The sequence below is a fragment of the Odocoileus virginianus genome, chromosome 26 (assembly GCF_023699985.2).
Source record: "Odocoileus virginianus isolate 20LAN1187 ecotype Illinois chromosome 26, Ovbor_1.2, whole genome shotgun sequence".
In the NCBI taxonomy this organism is placed as follows: domain Eukaryota; kingdom Metazoa; phylum Chordata; class Mammalia; order Artiodactyla; family Cervidae; genus Odocoileus; species Odocoileus virginianus.
Genome location: NC_069699.1, coordinates 27,643,393 through 27,668,769, shown reverse-complemented (window position 1 = coordinate 27,668,769; position 25,377 = coordinate 27,643,393). Strand labels below are relative to the sequence as shown.

Genomic DNA, 25,377 nt, shown 5'->3' with positions numbered 1-25,377 from the left:
GACAGTTTTGATACATTTCTCATTCTTTTGGTTCCAGATGACTTCATTCTCATCACTGCCTCCCATTTCTAGTAAATAAGTGCCATCTGTTATTTACAAATTACATTTTACATAAGCAAGTTTGCCACTTTTGAGCTATTTACATCTCGAGTTCATAGCAGGTGCTTATATTTGGGGGTGAGGCATCCTATGAGGTACACTATGTTTAGCTTGTTGATCAAGGTAGACGATATTCAAAAACATGTTTACCATATTTTACAAAACACCAATGTGTTTACCTAAATTATGGTTTGAGTAAACATGAGCATATACATAAAAGCAAGCCAGTAGAAGGAGAAAATATATTTTTTTTTTTAAATCTAACACACTTGATCATGAGGCTTGAAATCAGTACTGACACATGGAGGTCTTAAAAATATATGAGGCACTGTGGCATTGGAGGTCACGGGTCAGCAAATTTTAGTCTGGGGACCAAATCCAACCCATTACCTGTTTTTGTTCAGCCCATGAGATAAGAATGGTTTTTACTTATTTAGACAGTTGGGAGAATGAAAAATATATATATATTTTTTGACGTGAAAATAACATGGAATGTTAAGTTTCAGCGTCCACAAATAAAGTTTTATTGGAACACAGTCACATTCATCTGCTTCCTACTACCTATGTCTACATTTAGGCCACAAAACAGAGTTACATACTTGTGACAGAGCCTATTAATGCCTACAGCATTTCCTGCCTGGCCCGTTACAGGATAAGTTTGCCAACTTGTCGTGGGATGCTATCTATAATCTGAGATTCTCAGAAGATTCTATGGGACACAATTTTATATAAACAGAGCTTTCAATCAGTTGGCCAGAATAATTTTAGAATTGAGCTAAGATGCAAGGATGTTACTAATTAGCTATTCTTAAAGCTCAAACACTTTTTTTTTTTTTAATTTTCTGAGGAAGAACTGGGACAGGAAAACAGAATGTATCCACGTGCTCCTCTATCTGAAATAGTTTCAAACTACTTGCAAACGCTGAACATGGGTTTCTTCTTCCCACAGGTCATTTGTAGCTGTTCAGAATGGATCTCATTCTAGTAGGAGGCTCTCCGCACTCAGCATAAAGACAGCACATGCCCTATTGGCCAGTGGAGAAGGGCTGCTGACTTCCTGTCTGCCTGAGAAGCTGTCCCATTTCCAGCTTCAAAGGCTGCTCTGAGTCAGCCACCCTTCCTCCAGTTTCTTTTCCTAGATTCTCCCCACCCCTCAAGATCAAACCTGTTTCTCAGACAATTCCACAGGCTAATCAACAGTCATTGCGCAGATTGGGTAGGAAGAAAATCCAGCAATAAAAAGTCATATGGGAAGTTTAGTAGGAAAGAAGTCATGTTCTCTCCTCTATTTTTCAACCTCTATAGACAAATCACGGCCTCTAGAGAGCTTTTTCACCTAATCTGCTATCTTGGTTCAACTCCAGCAACTAACGACCATGCTAACAGGAATACTCATTGCGGAACCCAGTTTGAAGATCGCTTTGTAGTATTACCCAGAAATAAGTATACAGGGAAACTCTATCACCCCCTTGCTCCGGATACGGTAAGCATCCAGTGCATGATGAAAAGCAGGTCTGTGGGTTACTTTAAGACAAGAAATGACAGTGTCTGACAGAACTAGAAGCATTTGCACAGAGCCAACAACATTCCAAGGCAGTGAGTTCTCCAAAAAAATGCAAAAAAGAAAAAAAGAAAAAAAAATATATATATAGGGTCAAGAAACAACAGTTAGAACCTTACATGGAACAACTGACTGGTTCAAAACTGGGAAAGGAGTATGACAAAGCTGTATATTGTCACCTGTTTATTTGACTTATATGAAGAATACATTATGTGAAATGCCAGGCTGGATGAATCACAAGTTGGAATCTAGACTGCCAGGAGAAATAGCAACAACCTCATATATGAAGATGACACTACTATAATGGCAGAGAGTGAAGAGGAAATAAACAGCCTCTTGATGAGGGTGAAATGGGAGAATGAAAAAGCTGGCTTAAAACTCAACTAAGATCATGGCATCCAGTCCCATCACTTCATGGCAATTAGAAGGGGAGAAAGTGGAAGCTGTGACAGATTTTATTTTCTTGGGTTCCAATCACTGTGGATGGTGACTGTAGCCATAAAATTAAAAGACACTTGCTCCTTGGAAGGAAAGCTTTGACAAACCTAGACAGCATATTAAAAAGCAAAGACATCACTTTGCCAACAAAGGTCCAAATAGTCACAGATATAGTTTTTCCAATAGTCATGTATGGATGTGAGAGTTGGATCATAAAAAAGGCTGAACACCAAAGAATCGATGCTTTCAAACTGTGGTGCTGAAGAACACCCTTGAGAATCCCCTGAACTTCAAGGAGATCAAATGAGTCAATCCTAAAGGAAATCAACCCTGAATATTCACTGGAAGGACTGATGCTGAAGTTAAAGTTCCAATACTTTGGCCACCTGATGCAGAGTTCACACAATGGAAAAGACCCTGATGTTGAAGGCAGAGGAGAAAAGGATGGCAGAAGATGAGATGGTTAGATAGCACCACTGACTCAATGGACATGAATTTGAGCAAACTACAGGAGATAGTGAAGAACAGAGAAGCCTGGCATGCTGCAGTCCACAGGGTCACAAAAAAATGAGAAAATAATATGTACAGAATTTACAAATGGAGCACTTGGTTATCACAAGAAAATGGAAAAGTGAGCTAATCTCACAGAGGGAATTCAGCCATTATAAGTATGAAAATATTAGATGTCCAGGGAAAATTCCGATTCTAATGACTGTATAAATACTAGATACACAAAGAAAGATAGCTCCACAGCAGACTCTCAACTCATATTACTGGTGACATAAGTAAATAACAATCAAAAACACACTCTATTAGAACTTTAATACATAGAAAGTCACAACAACCAGTGAAAAATCACCCGAGAACCTTTTCACCAGTCACTGTCTGGTTTAATCTGTATCGTACAAATAAAGACGTAGACTCTGTGCATTAGTTCACTGGTAGTTGATTCACCTGACTCCACCCCACTGAAAGCAGGTGGGGCCAACGAGCAATGTCTTACATTATCCGGGGTACTGGATTTGGATCAATGACCTAGAAGAGAAAAGTTCTATGTAGCATCATCCACTCTCAGAGCTCTGACAGCTCCATAAAGCATCCTACACTTTGAAGGTGTTCTAGAGCAGTGAATATTTAGAGAGGGCATGGCTTTCAACAAATGCACCACAGCCTCTGCAAGTGAGTTGATGACAGACATATCAGCTGGACAGACATGGTAAAAAAAAAACTGGAGCAGAGACCATCCCACTCCTACAACCCTCCAAAACTACGTGTTCAAGTTAAGACCAGAAGGGACAGGAAACGGAAAAGTCAAAGCTCCCTATCGTCATCACTGTCCTAGTTGCAAAGACAGAGCCATGAGCAGTGTCGCCCCCATCTGTGGGCGTGGGGAAAGATGAAGCCACCATACAGCGTCCCCTCCACCACCTGGACCACTGCCATTTCTTTACTGTCTCACACCAGCTTGAACCTCTAGATCTACTTCCAAGGCCAGTTTTCCCAAATCCTTACTGATATGAATTTATATTCTTTTTTTTTAATATTTATTTTTCTTTATTTGGCTGCATAGAGTCTTAGTTGTGGCACGTGGGATCTAGTTCCCCGACCAGGGATTGAACCCAGCTCCCCTGTATCAGGAACACAGAGTCTTAGCCATTGGACCACCAGGTAATTCCCTGATTTCATATTCTTTAAGTGATACATAAGATGGCGACCACTGTTATGACATTAATAGTCATATACCCTTTGCTTTACTTTAAAATCTAACAAATAATGCAAAGACATGAGTACCGGTAGGTTGGGAGTGTGTCTGTGCTTTTATGGAAATGCAGGCAATCTATTAGAGTGTATTTTCTTCGGAGAAAAGATGACAAATGTCATTTCCTTCTTCTTTTTTAAAAATATTCCAGAAAAGCTGGGAAGGAGAACAGAGTCCTGCAGCTGTGTTCTTGCACCATGCCATGATTCACCAGCATTCATGCTATCGCGCTCAAACACCATCTCATGCAGCTTCTACAAGACACAGACGCAGGAATACCACAAGGCTGTTGACAGAAGGAGGCATTTTGCTATAAGCCCCACCCCAAAGGAAACTTAGGAAGCAGGAAAAGGGTCAGCAAACCCTATATTCACTTGTGGTTATGAATAACCTTTTTTATTTTAAGGTGCGTATAAGATGCTTCCTGCCAAAGAAGGTCAAAGTTAGGAATTTTCATAAGACAAAAAGAAAAAGGACATCTATGATCCTCTTGCAAAAGCAGCTGAAATACATTTAATGACCACAAACAGTCAGAAAGTCTGTTTGAAGTCTTATATAAGAGGGGAGAAAAAGCCCCACCATCATACTCTTACTCCATACACCTATTAACATAGGGCCCTATAACCACCTTGCTGAGGCCCCGGTTGGCTGCTCCTGGCTGGAGTCAGTGCCAGACGCTGAATCACCACCACCAAGTCTCCGGCACCTGAGTTGTGTTTGGAAGGATTCCATTCAAGCACTGCCCAAGCCTGAGCCTGTCTAGCTTATGAGAGTTGACAAGACCACAGCCTGGGGTGCTGTGACTGGAGGCAACATGAGCATTGCAATGAAGTAAAACAGAAGTCAACTTTTTTAGAGAATGTCTAAAATGTTAAGCTGGATGCTGCATGAAATCCATTTCCCCTTGTTAAGGAAGGACCAGACTGTATCCAAAAATGAGTCAATACACTGGCCTGGTCCTTTTCCATGGTTCCAAAGTAGAAAACAGGGTGGGGTGGGGGTCAAAAACGAAAGAATAAGTGAATCAAAGGGATCTATGAACTCACTGTAATAACCTGCTGTTTTCTGCAATTGCTTTTTATGAGGGTGCAGCCCAGTGACTCTCATTATGAATAATCCAGATTCTTATCTTTTCATACCTTGGAGTGAGACTTGCTAATTTTGAAAGCTGCAGAAAAATCAGGCTGGAATCATGCTCAAATAAAGGAGAATTTTCTATGATTTTACTAGTAACACTGGACTTATTTTTGGCCCAAGCAAATGATGTTATATCCCTTTTTCTTCTTGTGACGTAAACCACACGTACTGCTGATGCCCTAAGAGGAAATTAAACCCTTAGAATGCTTCACCTTCACTAATTACCTTTCTTTCCTTAATTGAATTTTGGTCAAAGAAGCAAGAGGGAGAACCAAGTTCAGTTGAGATAAAAGACAAAAGAAAGAAATAGAAATGGGAAGAGGGGAAAGACCAAAATAGGACTAATAATCTAAAATTTGGAACTAACTGGGATTTGCCTGGTGGTCCAGGGGCTAAGATGCCATGCTGCAAGTGCAAGAGCCTGAGGTTGATCCCTGCTGGAAGAGCTAGATCCCAGGGGCTGCAACTGAAAGACCCCATGTGTCACAACTAAGACCTGGTGCAGCCAAAAGAACACTTAGGAAAAAAAAGTTTGGAACTACTCACTCTCGGCCAAAGTTAGCCTAGATAGAAAAATCCAAGTATTTTCTAATAATTTACACTTCTCAAAGCAGTCATTTCAAACAGTAAAGATCACACCTGTATAAGAGCTTAAGTGAGGAACATCTAGAAATGGGGGGGGGGGGGGGGGCAAATGGAGACTAATAACTCCCCACGTCTAAAATACTAAAATAAAAATGATGCACTGAACTGCTTACTATGTGCCAGGCACTATGCCAGTTAGTTGCTTTACACTTAAAAAAAAAATTTTTTTTGTTGTGCTCCTAAGCATTTCTAAGGCAAGCAAGGGAAACATTTGTAATTATCGACGTAAAGTGGAAAAGCTAAGATGGTGAGGTTTGGTGACTTGCCCAAGGTCACAAGTCTAGTGAGTGGTTAGGAGAGAAATACAAAAACAAACAAACATTGTCTTCTGAGAACTTGATACATTCTACCAAGGTCAATGATTAGACCAAATATGGCCAAGGGTAATCCTGGCACATGGACACGCAGTCCTCTGGAGCCAAAAAGGCAGGAATGAATGTGCACCCCACTGCCTCAGGGATGAAAGAAAAAGCCTTCCACAGTATCACACATCCCAACTCATTTGCCTCTTTTCCCCACTGAAGACTTGCTTTTTTTCCCCCAACCAGATCTTCCTGTTCCCAGGACTCTTGGAGTCACAGTCACATCTGTAATTCTCTTATGTTCTCTGCCCACATTTACCTGGCATCCAAGTAACTTCTCCATTTAAGCTCCACCCTTCCCAGACTAATACTGCAAGATCTGATCTATAAATAGAATTGTAAAAAGTTGAATTCAAAGAAGCAGAGTAGGATGGTGGTTGTCAGGGGCTGGAAGGAGGGGAGACGGCAAGGTACTCATCAAAGGCCACGAAGGTTCAGCCGTGTGAGATGAATAAGCTCTGTGAATGTAACCTACAGCACCATGACTATACTCAGTAATACTGTACTACGTGCGTGGAGTTTTCCAAGAGGATACATCTTAAATCCTCTCACTATATACACAAAAGGGTAATTATATAGAAGTAATGGACAAGGTATTTAATTTGTGGTGATCTTTTCACAATGTACAGCTATATGAAAACAAGCTGTACACCTTAATACACATACCATTTCTTTATGTCAAAGTTATCTCGATAAAGTTGTTTGAAAAGTAAAATAAATCTTTAAAAAAATAATACATTCTACCTTTTCCTAAAATCTCATCCAACTCCTTCAGGTCGTGGAATCCTCCCCTGGGGACCCCAGGGAGCAGTGCTGCCTGTGAGTGCCGCCAGCATCCTGGGTCTCTGCTGTTAGGATGGCCATCCCCAAGCAGGCAGACAGGAAGATCTCCGAATCCCCCTCACAATCATCGACCCAGGTTCAACCATCCCTGAGGACACCGATGCTGTCACCATCATCCTCTTTGATCCTTTCTTCAAGCCCCAGTGGGGACATGTCCCCTGTTCCATGGTTCAACTGAGCCAAGGTCGGACTTTTCGCAGAAAAAGCTTTTCGTCCAGCAAACAAAGGGGACACTGAGCTGAGAGAGGACAGATTTCTTTTCACAGTTTAACTGGAGTCCAGCTGCAGTTTACGCAGTCCAACACCCGTGTCTCTGCTCCCCCTTTGTTTAAGTTCGACCCACCTTTCTCCACCTTCCAGGCAGGGCGAGTCCAGTACATTTCTGGCCCTGGTACTTACAATCTACTATAGATTCTCACATTCTACTACAGCTCCTTGTTACTTGTCTAAGTGGTGGCGGGTGTTAAGTAATTGTATTATTACTTTTTTTTCTCTGTAAAAAAAATTCCCCCCCGCCCTCACTTATTGAGATGTATTAATACAAAACCCTCTAATAGTTCTAAATGTACATGATGATTTTATATACATATACACATATTTATATGTAAACAATTCCCACAACAAGTTTAGCCAACATCCATCACTGAACATAATTTCAATCTTTTTCTTGGGATAAGAACTTTTAGGATCTACTCTGTTAGTAACTTCTAAATACACAAGACAGTATCATTAACTTCAGTCACCACGCTGTATGTGACATCCTCAAAACTTATCTTTACAGCTTGTGACAAACCACTCATTTCCCTAATCCTCAAATTCTAGCAATCACCCACCTGCTCTTTGTTTTTATGAGTTTATCATGTTGAATCCCACATACAAGTAACATTACAGGTATTTGTCTTTCTTTGACTTATTTTACTTAGCAGGATGTTCTAAATACCCACCCATGTTGCTAAAAATGACAGGATTTCCATTTTATGGGTGAATATTATTCCCTGTGTGTATGTATGTATAACACATTTTCTTTATTCATTCATCTATCGAAGGACATTTAGGTTTTCTTTTTCCATATCTTGGCTACTGTACATGATGCTGCAATGAACATGGGGTTGTAGATAGTTTTTCCAGATAATGATTTTATTTCCTTTGGGTACATACCCAGAAATGGAATTTAATTTTTTGAGGAACTTCCATACTGTTTTCCATAGTGGTTGCACCACTTTACATTCCCCCACCAGTGCAGAAGAGCTCACCATTCTTCATATCCTCACCAACTCTTTGTTATTTCTTGTCTTCTTGATAAGAGTCATTCTAACAGGTGTGAAGCGACATCTTACTGTGGCTTTGATCTGCATTTCCAATTAAATGTATCCTGAAAACTTGTGATTCCTGGCTGGTGGGGATAGGGAAGATACTAATATAAGTTGCCATTTTGTGAGTGTATACTGCCTGACAATTACTGAACAGTACTGGTACACAATCTCAAAATAATTTTCACAGTCCTTTGAAGCAGTATTATACCCAGTTAACATATATGGAAACATAGGAACAGAGAGGTTAAATTCTAAAGATTATGTGAGATAAACACAATCCTTAGCACAGCACCTATACATGATAATTACTTATTTAATGAAAACTAGTACTAGAGTACACTGCCTCATAAATAAGAAAAGATATTTTGTGGGAAACAAAGATTCCTCTTCCCCAGTGATCTCAATCCACTAGCTAGCCCCTTTAGAGAGACACTGAGAGAACCAGAGTATCCTCTAACGAGCCCAAATGAATCTCGGTATCTGGCTTGGCCATAAATTGTTTTATGTAGACAGAAAACTTATCAAGTATGCCCAAGGTCACACAGTCTAGCTTAGAATACCTTCCTTTATACTTCAAGAATGACATAACTTGAAAAGGCCACTAATGTACACAACCATGGACTTGGAATTCCTGCATTCACATGGAAACTGCATTCACATGCTAGACGGGACAGATCACTACAGAAAAATTTAGAAATATCTAGAAGAATACAGTCAGAGAAGGCAATGGCACCCTACTCCAGTACTCTCGCCTGGAAAATCCCACGGACAGAGGAGCCTGGTAGGCTGCAGTCCATGGGGTCGTGAAGAGTCGTACATGACTGAGCGACTTCACTTTCACTTTTCACTTTCATGCATTGGGGAAGGAAATGGCAACCCACTCCAGTGTTCTTGCCTGGAGAATCCCAGGGACGGGGGAGCCTGGTGGGCTGCCATCTATGGGGTCGCACAAAGTCGGACATGACTGAAGTGATACTTAGCAGTTAGCAGAAGAATACAGTGAGTTAATCTAAGCAACGCTCAAAGGAACTTTGCAGTTACCTTTTGGAAGATCTGGTAACTCTGGTCAAGGAATTAGAAATATTTTCTTAAAAGGGAGGTTAAAAACAAAACTGTGTTCATCAGATGGACAATAGTGTTCACAGACTTGTACTCATAGGGTAACAGTGATCTTTGGAACTTCTGGTCACTGCAGCATAAGGTGGAACTTCAGTCTCCAGGCATGAAGAAATAGGAATTCTCTGGGAATTTGGGGGAATTACTGACCTTGGGAGAGGCATAGCACTTCCAAAGAAAGACAGGTTTACTTTATAAAACATTAACGGATGTCTACAGAAGCAGCACATGGTCGTGAAGTGTCCATCAGTCATTCTGCCTGATTTGAATCCCAGCTCCACCACTTGCAACCTGTGTGACCCTAGACAAGTTACCTAATCTCTCTGTGCCTCAGTTTCTTCAACTGTTAAAATGAGAAGAAATAACAGTCCCTATATCATAATTAATATGTACAACGTGCACAGCCCAGGATCTGATGTCAAATAAGTGCTTCTTAAGTTTTTAAGTTGGAGAAAGATAAATATCATATGACATCACTTATATGTGGAATTTTAAAAAGTGATACCAATGAATTTACTTATAGAAATAGACTCACAGACATAGAAAGCAAACTTAACGATTAGCAAAGTGGGAGGGACAGATAAATTAGGAGTTTGGGATTAACATACATACAGTTATATATATATATAAGAAAACAAACAAGGATCTACTGTATAGCACAGGGAACTATATTAAATATCTTGCAATAACCTAGAGTAGAAAAGAATTTGAAAAAGAATGCACATGTGCAGGTATGCTAAGTAGCTTCAGTCATGTCCGACTCTTTGCCACCCTATGGACTGTAGCCCACCAGGCTCCTCTGTCCATGGGATTCTCCAGGCAAGAATCCTAGAGTGGGTTGCCATCCCCTCCTCCAAGGAATCTTTCCGATCCAGGGATCAAACTCAACGTCTCTTATGCCTCCTACATTAGCAGGTTGGTTCTTTACCATTTGCACCACCTGGGAAGTCCAAAAAAGAATACATACACATATATGTATATATGTATACATATATATATACACACACACACACACATATATACACACACACACATACAGAAAGAGGTTCAGTACATCACTGAGTCACTGTGAGGTACACCTGAAACAAATGCAACACTGTAAATCAACTAGACTTCAATTTTAGAAAAGCACTTAAAAATGATTACTCCTCTTAGAAGATACGAAAAATGCATAAGTTAATTCAGAAAATAAAAAGTCAACTGTAATAGCCTCATCTACACATGACACCCTGCCAACATTTGGGGGCATGCTTATGCAAATTACTTTTCTGAAGCAAAACTGGAATCATTATTCACACACTTCTGAAAATCCTTTTTTCAAATTAAAAACATATTTTGAATGGAGATTTTTCAAACCTAATTTCTATGTTTCAGCTTCCAACAAACAAACAGTTCTGGGAACCAAACAACCTAAATTCTACCCCCACCCTAGTCTAGAAACCTTCCAGAGAAGGTCTGAACGTAGACTTAAAACTGCAGATGGCATGTGACTAATTTTTATTCTGTAAGTAGTAACCATAGGAAGGAACCCAAAACACATGAGAATTTAAGAATCATACAGCAACACTGAGGGTTAACAGAACATTTCAAATCTTTTGCCCCCAAGCCCACAACCACAGAGTAACTTCTCACTTTGCACAGCCAATGAGCAGTGTCTGTTTTTTTGCAAAGAGCCAACTAACTTGATTTTTGTGGAAGTTAAATTGCCAACATCATGTTGAGTTAAAGCGAAACAAAACAAAAATCAAATTTTTAGCCTAAGCTGTATCCAAAAAAAAAAAAAAAAAAACAACACCCCAAAAACTCCTAACTTTGATGCTGAAGAGATTAAAAGTCAGCATGATTACTCTCCAGCAGTTACTCCCTTCCATCTCCATCAACACCATGCACTAGATTTATTTTCCAGTCCAGTTTCTTCATGGCAAAATACTTTCTCATGAGACTGCCTGTGGTCAGGGCTGAGTATGTCACAGGAAAAATGTTCCTCATGGCATCTAGATCATACCCTTTTCAGGTCTTGCCTGACCATGAAATACAGACACACCCGGAAATTATAAACTATTTTAACAAGAGGACGTTTTCCCACCTCAAAAGAGGGATCATCTTCACAGCCTACCTATGTCCCAAGGGTGTTCCGAGTATTAATGAGTTAGCATTAGTCAGGCACTTTGATTTGTACAGACAAAAGGCTGTGTATAAGTACAAAGTATGAGGATCCAACCCAAGTGCCTTTCGGAGAGTCACCCAAGGTGACGAAGAGAGGCGGTGGAAAGGTGAGCGCTTCTGTGGTTGTGCTCTCCAGCGCGAAGCCACCTCCCAGGCACACACGCAGGGCGATCCTGATGGGAGCTACGCTGTGTTTGAGGGCTGACTGCATTGTTCCCTTATATAGTCAATGGAGAGGGAATCCCTCTGTGTTCATATTTCCAGTTCACATTCCAAGACAGTATAGGCAACAAAACAGATTTTCAGCTGTGATTTATAAGGGCCTGATATGACTGGGCCAGGCACTATGCTGGGATCATCGTTTGTTCAGGGTGTGGACATGGGGGGCATCCCTTGCGCAAAATCATGCTGTAGTTATTATAAAATGTGCCCGTCTGTGCATGTACATGTAGGTCAGTGCGTGCCGATGTATAAAGAAAGTCGCCATGCACTGATGCAAGCCCTGCCAGAAGATGAAAACAAAGAAAAAAAATTTTCTTTTGGTTTGCTTGTTTAAAAAAATCTACATTTCATGTAGACTCGAGACTTTCCCAAGGTCTCTAGAGGACTTGATCTGAGACAGCCAACAGCCCCTGCAGGTCATAACAGTAAAGATGGAAAGATGTTTTGAGGCTATCTTGGAAACCTACAAGTAGACTCTTTGAAGGATACCACCTGCCTGACACGTTTTAAGAGAGAAGCAAAAGTTGCCCACTAATAAAATGGTGCTGCTCACTGGTTACAGAAACTCTGGCATATTTTCCTTTAACTGACCTGTTTACGTTTCAATGGAAAGTCGTAACACAGCCTTCAACAAAACTGTAAGAACTGCTGATTTACCCAATGGCATCGTTATTTAAAAAAAACACACACACACAAATACACTCTCTCTCTCTCACACACATCATAAAAACAGAGCTACTGAGGCAGGCATAACTAAGGAAAGCATCTAGAAAAGCCAAACTATAGCACAACTAATCCTGGGAAATCCTGTGCCATAAAATCATCCACCGCAACAGATTAATTCTCAGTAACAGCTGGGCAGACTCTCAGAAGGCCTGCAGGCTCCTGAGTCTTAAGGGTTAAATTAGTTGCCTTAAAAAAAAAAAAAAGAAAATGACACATATAATTTCCTTTTATCATAAAACAATGCATTTATTCTTTTCTGTATGTCTGTTAAAGGGCACGGCTTTCTGAGTGGAAAACAAAACAGAACTTGGTCACATGTTTATTTGCTTCAGCTACTCCCTTCCCCTTCTGATAAATAATCAAACATGCCATCCAGAAAAAACAAAACCAGCGAGCTGGGAAATTTGATGGTCATCAAATAGACTGCGATACCAAGAAAAGCAGCCCACTGTTCCCACACTGGGTTTTCGGCCCCCACACCTACACTAACATCTGAGTAAATATCTCCAGTCACTCTTTCCATTTTCCCTGCAATTACTCCTACTGTTATACAAATTGTCCTTAAGGCAGTCTCAAACATAATTTTTTTTTTTCTCACAAAGTAGAACAACTTCTGAACATGAAAAAAGTCAGCCTAGCAAGAGCCATACACACACACACACACACACACACACGCACTTACTTATTTTATGTATTGAAATGTTTCTTCCTTGAGAGGTGCGGGGACAGTGGTGGAGCCTACTTCTTTTTCTATTCTAATAGATGGATGATTTAGAGGCTAAAATTTAAGTATATTTAGTCTGGGGACTAACAAACAAGGTTTAGAGTAGTAACAATTCCCTTCAGATCAAAAGAGCTAATTTTCTACTTCCTGTCTATTCCCTGACCAGTACATGGTAAAAAAAAAAAAAAATTAGCACCTGGCTTACCAGTTATTCCAAAGTTGGGGGTCAGGGCTGGGGGAGGGGTGTGGGGAGAGGGGAGGGGAGCCCAAGGGATGTCCACATCAGACAGGAAAAGGTGGAACCTTTTAAAAAAATGACGAACCATGTCTTGAAAAAGTCATTTCAAGAGAAAGGACCCAGGAGCACCCACATGGCTCCTGGGCACAGACAGAAGCAGCAGCCCCAGCCCGGGTCCGACCGCTCTCCCTGCCATCCTAATTATCCACGATGAGCGTTCTGAAAAGACCCTTCCCACATCAAAGTTACAGCCATCTCAGAAAGTGAGGCGGGCTTTCTCTTTCCTTTTCGCAGTGCACTCCGTTTAAACAATAGTAATATGAATGAGATAATGACCATGCTTGTTTCAGCAGTCTGACTTTTATTGGCATGAAATTGGTACAAATATTATCAAGACCGATGCACAAACGACGACGGGGTCATGATGCATGCATCGAGGACAAGCCGGCAGACGCAGAATTACCAAGGCACCATCCCCACACCCCCCGACTCCCGGTGATAACAGGAAGGAAAAGAAGGCGACACAAGACACCATCATAAATAAGCAGAGTGAGGTTCTAACCTCCGTTCAAGCCCCTAGACTGGTCCTGACAACCCGCGGCTGCTGACTTAGCTGAGACCACCCGAAGACACATTTGAAAGCAAGACTGAATCAACTAAGGAGTCAGAAGGAACCGGTCCTCCCAAGGCTCTAAAAAGAAAACCGGCTTTGATGGGGGTGGGGGTGGGGTGGGGGGAGAACAGTAAACAAGTTGGATCTTCTAATTTTGCCCTTCAGAGAATGTCCGTGCAGGAGTGGATCCCTACTTTTAAAAGTTTCACCCAGCGAAATGTTCCGTTTTTTTTTTTTTTTTTTCTTTTCCTCTGGACACTTACAGAGAAAATGAAGAGTTTGACCGAGAGAGCTCACACTGTCTGCCTCTGGATTTCCGTCTTCTTGCTGTCGATGGTTCTGGCTGTTTCTGTGAAGCGGGGGTTGCCGAGTGGTAAAAAAGATGTTTGAATAAACAGGAAGTCCTGTGCGGCTGAAGTACACTCGAGGAGAAAACACACTGGAACATTGCCCTTTGTAGGCAACCTCAGGGACGCTTGCCTCCACAGTAGCTGCCTGGGCTCTCACTAAATGACAAAGAAACCGCAAGAATTCCTCAAGTAATTCTTCACTTTCAAAGTTGAAAGATCAGTTGGAGCTTGCAGGTAATTTTCAAAGTTGCATTTAGCACTTAAAGAAATCTATTCAGGCTACACTGTATCTAAATCACTCCAGGTCTGCAAGCATGGACAGAGCATCACAGTTGCGCCCTGGCTAGTCCAAGCCCTGGCCAAACAGCTCATTCACCCAGACAAACACACAGCGACAGGGGTTTTGGAAAACCTGCTCATGAGATATTTTTGTGATGACATTAACATCAGCAGGATGCCTCAAAGGGGGGGAAGAAAAAAGGAAGAAAGAAAATTCAGATTCTGCAGACTTTAGAGGATTTTGTCACATGTATTTTTAAACAACACATCGCCTGCGTTCCAGGGACATGCCCTTGAGCTTGCTTTTGCTGGTTTTCCTTTTCTCTGCAATCAGCCCGAGTACCTGTTTATCTCCAGATGCCTGGTTTGTCTACGTGAACACTCTGGAACCCCCAAACTAATCATCAAAGTCCTGTCTTCTGTCACCCGAGTAACTTGACAGATATTGTGAAGAAAAGTAAACTGCTGAAGGCAGAGAAGTCAGCTTGAAAAATACGATGAAGAGTTGAACAGCCATATTCAAAGAAAGGAAAAAAAAAAAAAAAAAGAAGGGAAAGACGAGGGGGAGGGGGAAGAGGAAGAAAAAGGATCCCTTCTAAAAATGCACTGCTGCTGTGGCAATGCTCCTTTGCCATGGAAGCAACTGATTCGTTACTGAGCGTGGAATGCTGGACTGTCTGTCATCCAGGTGCTAATACTCGGCGAAAATAACTCATTGGGAACTGTCAGTGGGATGTTTACATAGGCCCCAATCTTTTCTTCATAGAAGGAAATTTTTTTACTGGAATTCATCTTCTTTTGATCTCACATTCAAAGCAACGGCAGCTTGATAGACATTCAAGTCTGAAAGCAAATCCAGACGCTGAAGATAAACCGCCAGAATATGACAGGCAGAAGCATCTAAAGCTTATAAAAACCAAGAGAACAGCATGTCGCCTGAGTATTACAATAGCAGAAATCAAGAGGCATATTAGGTGGAACTGATCAGCCACAAAAACAGTTCAAAAGGCAGATCAGAGAAACAGAGGATGAGGCTAGAAGGAAAAAAAGGGGGGGGGGGGGGATCTGGTTTACTGTCTTACCTCCCTTCTGAGCCCTGCAGATCTTAGATGCCTGCCTCTCCACTTTTAGAAGGGGTGGAGTGTCCAATTCAAATGTTCCTGTTTAACTCAGCCAGTCTAGTTAGAAACGCTGCAAATGACTTCCTAGCAATCCATTTCCAAGGGGTAAGGGAAACAGACAGACCTTCACCTTGCTCAGTGTCCAGCATGCTGCATGGCATCAGCATCGTCTGCATCTGATTTGTAACGCAGTTTCAAAAGGCACATAGCCTGGGCGCCAGGAAAGCCAGCCCTCAACAGGAGAGCTCTAGGGCTTGGAGCCAGGGCGAGAGGACTCTAAGCAGTCCGGTTACCTAGACATGGCTCATTACCGAATGAACAGGAATGCTCCAGGCTCCCGTCACACAGATAGATGTGTTCAGGGCAATGGATAGAGAACTGTTCAACACCTACTCGCTTTGAAGTCAACTAAGGCAATTTCATAAAGGAATTATGGCAAGAACTTTCTTAGAGGCACACAATTATTTCTTTTAAAAATAAGCCGCTTATTCTAATTAAAGTCAGTGCGTATAATGAAAAAGCAATTCTCCCAACAATTTTGTGCTTAGAGCTGTTTGTTAACAAACACTGAATGTGAACCGGCAGCATCAGGTCAAAGGAGCACAGAATTCCAAATTATAATTTAGCCTGCGGTTACTCCTGACTGCAGACACCTCCAGGGAGTACAGAGCCAGATCTTTCCTGCAGCACCCATGGATTTTGGAAATTAGCCCCTCCCCTCATCTCTGCATAATAACCCAACAGCGCAACGTGGATTTAAAAATCTACTAACCAATTTAAAAAGCTGTAATCAGTTTAGGGTTTGCCTCACGCAAACAAGATTCCTGGGTAACTAAGCTACACATTCGAAAAACAAACAAAACAAACAAACACAACAAAACCCCTCCCAGACTCTGAGCCGATTTTGCTAAAAGGCACCTTCGGTCACGCTTATACCGCTGTCTGATGTGCTAAGTTGGTCATCTGCCTTTAACTGTACTAGTTCAATATATGAAAGTTGTCACTATTCTTCTCCAAGCGTTAAAAAAAAAAAAAAAAAAGTTGCTTTTAATACTTACTCACCAAAGTCTGCCAACTAAATATTCGACGTTGCTATAATGGTTCCCTTTACCCCAAACTGGGAGGTTTACCGTGTAAAGCGCAATGCAAATTCCTTTATATATTATCAAATGCATCTTTCCTCTGCAAAGAATGCTGTCACCCCCACGGTGATCCAAGGAGCAGGAACACTTCATTTCTCACGACCATTAAAAGTCTTTTTAAAAAATCTGCCATGTATAAAGACCTTCATTAGTATAATTAAATGACTGTTGGGGTTTTTTGATACAAACAACTTTTGATCTGTCGTTTAAAAACCTCATAACAATATCATTAAAGAGTTACCATTTTTAAAAGAGAAATTGTCTGCTCAGGGCCATGGAAGAGTAGCCATGCTCTGGGCCGCTTCCTCTCTCTCCCTTTCAGACTCTCCTGGACTTGAATGTCACCGTAGACCTTGAATCCTTGAATGTGAAATGGCTTCACGCTAATTGCTCTAATTGCTTGAAGATGTGCAGGCAGGTGAAACCTGATCCCCGTGGCCACTGTAGAGACCAAGAACAACACTAGAATGTTTACACAGTGGTTTGATTTTAATAGACAGAAGGGCTGAGTTTAAGAGAGCAAAAACACAGCTAATAGGTGACCCCTTAATGCAGTCCTCCTTAAAAAAAAAAAGAACACACAACAAAAAACAATTTCATGTTCTAAAAGGCAGTGTCCTAAATGCCAAGGTTATTTGCTTGACTCTTGGAGTGAACACACGTTACGTTGCACCTGACATTTACACCCGAAACTCTACCCCGAATACATTTTTTTTTTTTTTACCTTAAAACAAAAAAGCACTTTATATGTCAGTCACCTTACAAACAGATTATGACTGTATGGTATTTCCAAGTAAGTGCATTCATTTAAATTTTAAATTGAATATGTTTCGCTCTTGTAAAACTCCTGGTCCCTTAAAGGAGAAGTCTTGCATCTCCTTTTTTACCCCCTGGTTCTTCTGCTCTCCCTCTGCCCCCCACCGCCATTTACGGTATCCCTGACCCACGTACATTCCTGGACTGCAGTTAAAGTTGAATCCAAACCCCCTCCTGTCGGTGCTTTAGACAAATGTGCATCCTTTTGGTACCTCTTTTCTTTGTGACTACTCTGGGGGGCTGCGGTCTGTTTCTCATCCAGAGGGGCCAAGGCAGCCAGGGGAGTGGCTGGCATAGTTATTCAGCGACAGTGGCCGTTCTCTCTGGGTATTTTAATCAACCGAGATGGATACAGAGGTTTGACAATGGCTCCCCGGAGCCCTCTCTTAACAGAGCACACACGTAACCAGCGCTGGACAGGAAGCACACTGCAGCAGGACCAAGATAAAAATACAACAGCACCTATGAGGTGTCAGTAACAAAAGGAAACCCACAGAAGTCGGGGGAAGGCTTAGACAGGTGTTGAGACAGACACATATGTACATCAAGGATCTGAATGTGCAGGAATGTTTCATGCAGGGCCAAGCAAACTGTGAAACAGGAAGTAAGAATTAAACCTATTACAGAATAACACAAAACAGTGACACGATTTTAAGGTTAAGCTGGGCAATTAAAAGCAATACATACATAATATGCCTTGTAAATAAGAGCAGAGGATAGGGAACACCCCACAGAGCTGGGAGCACATTCAAATGGCTATTCTCTAAGTTATGCTGTGTATTAAACTTCTGATAATAAATATAAAATGTGGAAGAAAGGGGAGGGTGGGAGTCCTTTTAAAGTTATGAAACACTTTTAGTTATATAAGCTAAGTAATAAATATAGGAGCTTCTATCGCCTGGACTATTTGTTCCCAAATCCTGCAAGACAAAATGGTGAAACAAAAACTACTGGGTAGAACACCCTTTTAAATTGCTGGTGCCTGACACACACATTGCAGACACTCACACCTTGTTCTAAAAGGTACAATCTCCTATTAAGACTGAATTCTTCCTTCTCCAAAAAAGGAGGGGGCACAAGTAACCATTTATCCATTTAAAGATTAAGTATAAACTAGTCCAAGCCAGTGAGAGGAACATGGAGGGAAAAAGTAAACAGGCCCTCACCCCCCACTCCGAAAAGAGTTCCCTTTTGCAAGCTCCATGCGGTGAGTGCCTGGTACCAAGGGCGGCCCCGTCCGCTGGAGGGGTCAGGAAAGCTATGCTGAACCGACAGGTTCCGTTTACAGCAGGCCAGAACTTTGTTTGGATATACTGGCCTTGCTCTCCGCCAGCTTAACAACAGATGGCTAGAAAACTTTCATTATGCTGCACAGGGCTGAACTGCAAACAATCCAGAAAACTGTGAAAAGTTTAACTCCCTCGAAACCGATGTGCCAAACCAGGGCCTACCCAAAGCCAGCGAGCCGGTGGAAGGCCCAGGGGACCTTGGAAATGATGGTTAAAAACGAGAGCACTTGCTCACTGCTCCCATCAACTCAAGGCACCATTCCAGACCCCGGAGCAGCAGCAACCCACCCAGGTCTTGAGTTTAACCATTCAAAGCCCAGACCTTATAAGGAGTTGTACTGATGAACCCCCCTTTTCTTTCCCCTAAAATGTACTGTCAGACTTCCCCTTGCTTTGGGCGAAAGAAAATCTTCCTACAGACAGTTCCCCAGTTCCCTTCCCACTTTCCTTCCCTCTAGAAATTGGGAGGATGAGGTCAAATAGTCTTCCTCTAACACCCAGATTTAAATATGATTTATCCAAATCTGTCTATAATTTAAATATTCATTAAATCGATTCAATCACATGAACCCTAATATCTCCTAATGCTCTGAGACAGGTTATAAATGCACCTTCAAAGGTTTAATTCAATTGGCAATCTGAGAGGTCTTATCACGGGAAATGTGTTATTTCCATATTATTCAAGAAATGAACAAATGTGTTTTTCCACAAATGTATTTGAGAAGCTACCCTTTCCTGTTATTGAAAGAAAATTGTGTTTATTACTCCTTTAGCATAGTGTAAACTCATAAACGTCAACAGAGAGTACAAGGAAAACTGTCAACTAAATATTGTTTCCTTCATGAGCTGTTCTTCCAAGTCAATTACGCCTTTCAACTTCTGGGGCATTGTATGATAAACTGGCAGTAAAAATCATTCACATTAATATACCATGGTGCCTTGCCTGCAAAAGGTAATTAAAGAAGTAAATGACTCATAAGAATAGACATATTAGCTGCAAAATGAAAGGCAACTGAGCTGCCACATAAAAATATGTACCATTAAGATACTGCATTTTCATATTCCTGTAATCAGCTTCAGTAGACTAATGCTTATTTAATCCAGTTCTGTGCTAAGTCCATCAACAACTGTTTTTTGCTGTTTTCTCCTTGACTGAACATTATGAGAGCAGGTTTGGAATAAATACTGCAATGAGATTTTTGCATCGTCCATTGAAGAACAGGTTTTTACATTTTAAAATCGATTTTTCTTTCTCTGAGAAATACAAAGTAAAAAAGATTACTGGTGGAGAAATATATATATAAATTATATTATATAAAATATGTATTATTATTATGTAAAAATATAGAGAGACATGTCTGCTAGCTGGACATGCCTCTTTAAATGGTAGAACATTTCAGGGAAATATCTGTTTCCACATTCACTGTTTCTGACCCACACCATTATCAGCACAGGGGAAATGGTATCATGCCTTTACTTGCCAGATCTCTGCCACCTTTATGAAGTGCTCCCTTTTGCTAATAATGTCTCCATCAACATGAAAGGGCAAAGGCAGTCAATCCTCTGGCAGGGATGGTAGCCACCTGATTGCATAGAATCTTCTGGAAGAGAAGCGACTGCCCCTTAAATTAGGTGAGAATTTCTACTGTATGGTTTCCAAACTGACTTTTGGCTTCCTTCTTCTCATCCTCCATTTCAGCCTTCCCTCGCCAGGCCAGCCAACCCACAGGACAACATCATCTACATGGTCAGCGAGTTTCCACTCAAGTTGCTCACCTCCCTGTTTCCGGAACCCAGATCCTGACGAGTGAGATGCATCCACCGTCTGTACTACTCACATTTCTGGGAACATGTAGATACATTAACTGTCTTGGAGGCTGGGGAAGTGTCTGTTCTTGTCGTGGAAATTAGGGCTCTCTTTTGATGACAAAGATGCGGGCCTAAGGATTTGCCAATTCAGTTTGGGAGTTTTAGCTTTCAGAACTCTTGCAATGCCTCCCAAGCTCATGCCAGCAATGAAAATCAGCCTGGAAAACATTAGGATATCTGTCTTCTATCATGTTTGCCAGCAATTCATTCACTTTCAATAACATCTACAGGCATCCAGATGAGGTCCTCTAAGTATCAAAAAATTGGAAAGAGATTCTTGACTTCTTTTCTCCTTTTTTTTTTTTTTAAGGATCATAGATTTTAAACGGAGGCCTATATTTCTACCTAAGTTGCACCTTCTTCCTTTCCCCTCTTCTGTGAGTACATAAATTTCTGTGGCTTTAAAAGTGATGAGCAGCTAGCCAGGCCCTCAAGGAGAGGCCAGGATGTGAGGTCGACCGTACAAGGACCCTCTGCTGCTTATTTATCTTTTACTGGTTCTCAGAAATGCTGGTAGCCTCTCAGATTTAGACTAGATCTTTCTTTGTAGTGTATCAGTGCCCCAACAATCGAGCAGACATCACTTGGAACCACAATTAATGAGCTCTAGTTTTTTTCCTAATTAAGGAAGAAAGGTTCCTGAGTGCGCACACACATGCAAAGAGAACAGACTTCTAATGGCTTCAAAATGGGGTTTTTTCATATTTAGGAAACATAATGGAACTGGGAAAGAAGAGCATTTCTACCATCCCTTACAAATAAGGCCTTACAAAATATTGTTAGCTGTTCTTAACACCTTATTATCAAAAATGGGAAGTTATGAATACCATGCAAGGTAACCTTTGTCTTCACATGAATTAACCTATAGGTACAAATACAATGATACAGGAATTAGCTTTTAAGAATACACTGAAAAAAAAAAAAACAACAACAACAACAAAATAAAATAAAAGACCTTTCTCTGAAAAAGAAAGGCGAGAAGGCAGCTCCTCTGAGTCTGATATTCCTCAGACCTTAGCGGATTAGGATTCAAAAGTGTAATTAAGAAAGATAACCCCAGTTTTTATAGTAACTAGGGGCTGAGAGAAATAGGATACTATCTCTCAAAAGTGTTACAAATACACCACACTTCTAAATAACCTGCAATGCCTGGAGAGTAGACTCACTACCAAGGGCATAGCTGCTCTTGGGGAGGGAACAGTAAATGACAGACTGGCGTTCAAGTCCATTAGCTGCTATGTGAGAGTAGCACATTCACTAGCACGCGACCTGTGAAAAATCTTAGATCTCTTTAAATCTTTGAATTGGATTAGTGCATTAATTCTTAAGAACTGCAATCCTTCAACCAAGTCAAATTACCCTCATTAACAGTGGAAAAACTGCCTCTGCAATAAGTTTTTTAAAAAAAGATATTTATTACCTATAATCACTTTCAGATACTTCACCTAGAAATATGATGAATGCAGGCTAACAACTTTGAAAATGGCAGCATCCTGATTTTGCATGTTAATTTCAGATTAAAAATAAAAATGAAAGGTGCATGGTGTTTAAATTTTTTTTTCACATCTGCAGGGCATTTCCTTTTATTATATTATACCTCCTGATAAGAAGTGAACAGTCCCATTTTACAGGAGAGGAAATTGGGGCCTAGATAGAGATGTTGAGTCGACTGTCCAAGTTCTCCCAGCTAATTTGGGGCACAGGAGTCTCCCGGCCCTCTTTTCTGGGTTCACACTTCAGGAATTAAATCAGAAATACAGACTTTCAATGCCACTGCAACAAAATGACGCATGGACTCCTCTAAATCACACTCAGGGAATTAAAAGGCAGGCAAAATAAATGAAAAGACAGGAATGCAGCTTTGAGTGTAGAAACCATCCACATAATAAACAAAACAGATGCTGGCTCTATGCTCCCATCACTGTATTTGCTGATACTGTCTAACTGGCCCTGAGAATTCATCAAATAAGTGCTTTTACAGTGGTAGAAGAAGAAATGTAAATTGATCTATTCTGCTCTTGTTGCTCCCTAAAATAGTCTCCTCGGAAATGTGAGAAGAGCTTGACTGGTTCTGAACAACTTCTGGTTCTTTATGGCAAATGAGCTCTTTGAGGCCCACTAACCTCACTTCCTAGGCTCCAAGGATACTACTGCTCTAGTTCTATCACTTCCCAGCACAAGCTGGAGTGGGTGAGTCCTCTCCACCACAAAGAGGAGCAGCTGCGAAGGGCCTGGGTGCAGGAAGCCGGTCTGTGTTTAGTGCAACACACGGTTGTTTTTTTTTTTTTTTTATCATATATTAAGGAATGAGAAGAGGTGAACATACAGACACAAGTTGCTTTTCAGAACTTGCTAGTGACCAATACTTCTAAAGGGCTATAATAAAATGCTAACTGGAGTTCATAATAAAAACCCAGAGGAGTACAAAGGCTCTGGAGTGACTTCTGAATCATCAACAGGGGGGGAAAAAAAAGGTAGATAAATTGTGCTTAGGATAGTTGTACATAAAATATGCTGATGTCAAACTAGGTAGTCTCTAGTTAGTATATGATGATAAAAATCCAGTAAGACTATTTCTCTAATGACCCTACAATCTACCATAACCCTTTCTTTTATAAAAATTTCCAAAAAATCAGTTGTTTAGATGAGCACTTCAATTCCATGTCAGATATGCAGAGTCTAATAATGGAAATAACATTTATTAATCTCAGTGTGAGTCAAGCGTTTGCATTCACTGCCCATCTGTCCTTCCAATGACCTTTCAATGCGTGAATTATTGTACTCATTTTCCAGAGGAGGAAAGTAGGGCTCAAGGAGGCTAACTTGCCCAAGGTCAAATGGCTTCTAAGTGGGTGAAGGACTGCTTGGAGGTGAAGGTGAAGCTTAGGGGAAAATCAGAGAGAGGAGCTGTTCAAAGGTGAGCCAGGAGGAAACAAGCCTCCGTCCTGAGGCATTAAAACTTAGCAGGAACCAGTGCTCCAAACATCAGGTGGTTTGTAATCTGCAGACACCTCACTTACCTCCTATCCAGTGGCGCTGCCTATTTCAAAGGACAAGATGGAAACTGTTCCTCTTTGGTGCCACCATTCCTCAGAATCCCCCCTCTTTCAAGATCTTTGTGACAGTCATTTGGGTGCTTTCCAAACAACAAATGCTTTAGCAGTGACCTCATGATTAACTTGGTTCACTACTCTAGCAACTTTTCTAAACAAATGTTATATTACCTTTTCTATAAAGCCTTCCATTTACACATCATTTTTAATGCTTCCTCTGAACAAGCACTGTCTGGACACGAGGACTATGACGGTTCCCCTTGCGAGGTTTACAGTCTATGAGAAACAGATAAGATATTGGCAATCCACAAATCCGGAAGTAATTAGAGAGTCGTTACAAAGGAAGCCTGAATAAAACAATTTCACTAGGTAAGGCCATCAAGAAATTTGTCCATGAGGAGGTGGTATTTAAGGTAAGACCTGCAAGTGGACAAGGAATGACACAGCCGAGGAATGGAGAAAGTTCAAGGAGACGGACCACCGAGGCTGAGAAAAAATGAATAGGTTGCAACAATGCTAAAAATTTGAAAACAATGCTAAAAACTAACCAAACAGTTAGTGACAGTTAATTGCGTTGTTCAAAAATACTATGCCTACCTCATCTTTTTTTCAATTCTTTTAAGACAAAAAGCTTGCACAGATTATGAATATGCTTTTAATCAAATGGCCTAATAAATACAAAATGCATCAGGTTGGCAAAAGACAAAAAGGAATTTATGTAATTACTACTGAAAAATAAAGGGATTAGAGTTTAGCCCTTCTTCCCGTCTTTACCTCTTTTTAACGCTGTAATGCACTGGTGAGAGGCAGAATTCTAAGATGACCTTCCACATCCCTACCCTTTGTTTCAGATATTCAATCAAATACTATCAAGGTATTAATCTGAAGGGTTTTGCAGCTGTAATTATGGTCCAAAATCAGCTGACCTTAGGAGAGGGAGATAATTTGAGCAGACCTGAAAGAATCATACGGACTTCATATTTTGCAGTTTATATTAGGGTTTAGGGATCAGAAACAGAGCAAGTTCAACATTTAAGAGTCAAGAAAGATGTAATGTACCAATGTTGTCAGAGGCGATCACATGGAACTGTGGGCAGCCTTTAGTAGTCAAGAGTGGCCCCGGGCTGACTGATACCAGCAAGGAAATGAGGATCTCAGTCCTACAACCCCAAAGAACTGAATTTTACCAAAAACCTCACAGAGCTAAGAAGTAGATTATTCTCCAGAGCCTCCAGATAAGAACTCAGTCTGGGTAACCCCTCTGACACATTCAACCTCCTAATGCTCTGAGCACAGAAGCCAGCAGCTCTATGTCTGGACCTGTGGCCTACAAAACTGAGAGCAACAAATGGATGTCTTAAGCTGCTACGTTCATGGTGATGAGTTTATACAGCAAAAAAAAATCATTATATGTAGAAAAAAAGATGAGATTACATTGCCTGTATCTTAGGTAAATGGAGCAGTTTCTCTTATTCAAAGAGTAAGAACTTAAATGA

At 41.0% G+C, this 25,377-nt stretch overlaps 1 protein-coding gene across 17 annotated transcripts in view; it reads right to left on the bottom strand.

Moving 5' to 3' along the window:
* Positions 1 to 25,377, bottom strand: part of FOXP1 (forkhead box P1) — a 615,660-nt gene that overhangs the window by 156,005 nt on the left and 434,278 nt on the right. Inside the window, exon 1 of one of the 17 annotated variants that reach the window (XM_070455680.1) lies at positions 17,096 to 17,248. The exons of 15 other annotated variants lie outside the window; for them this stretch is intronic. In XM_070455680.1, coding sequence (XP_070311781.1) covers positions 17,096 to 17,098 — 3 coding nt within the window. In that variant the 5' untranslated portion in view covers positions 17,099 to 17,248. Of the gene's footprint in view, positions 1 to 14,225; positions 14,836 to 17,095; positions 17,249 to 25,377 lie in introns of those variants that run through there. One more of the 17 variants, XM_020910335.2, reaches the window with a different exon arrangement.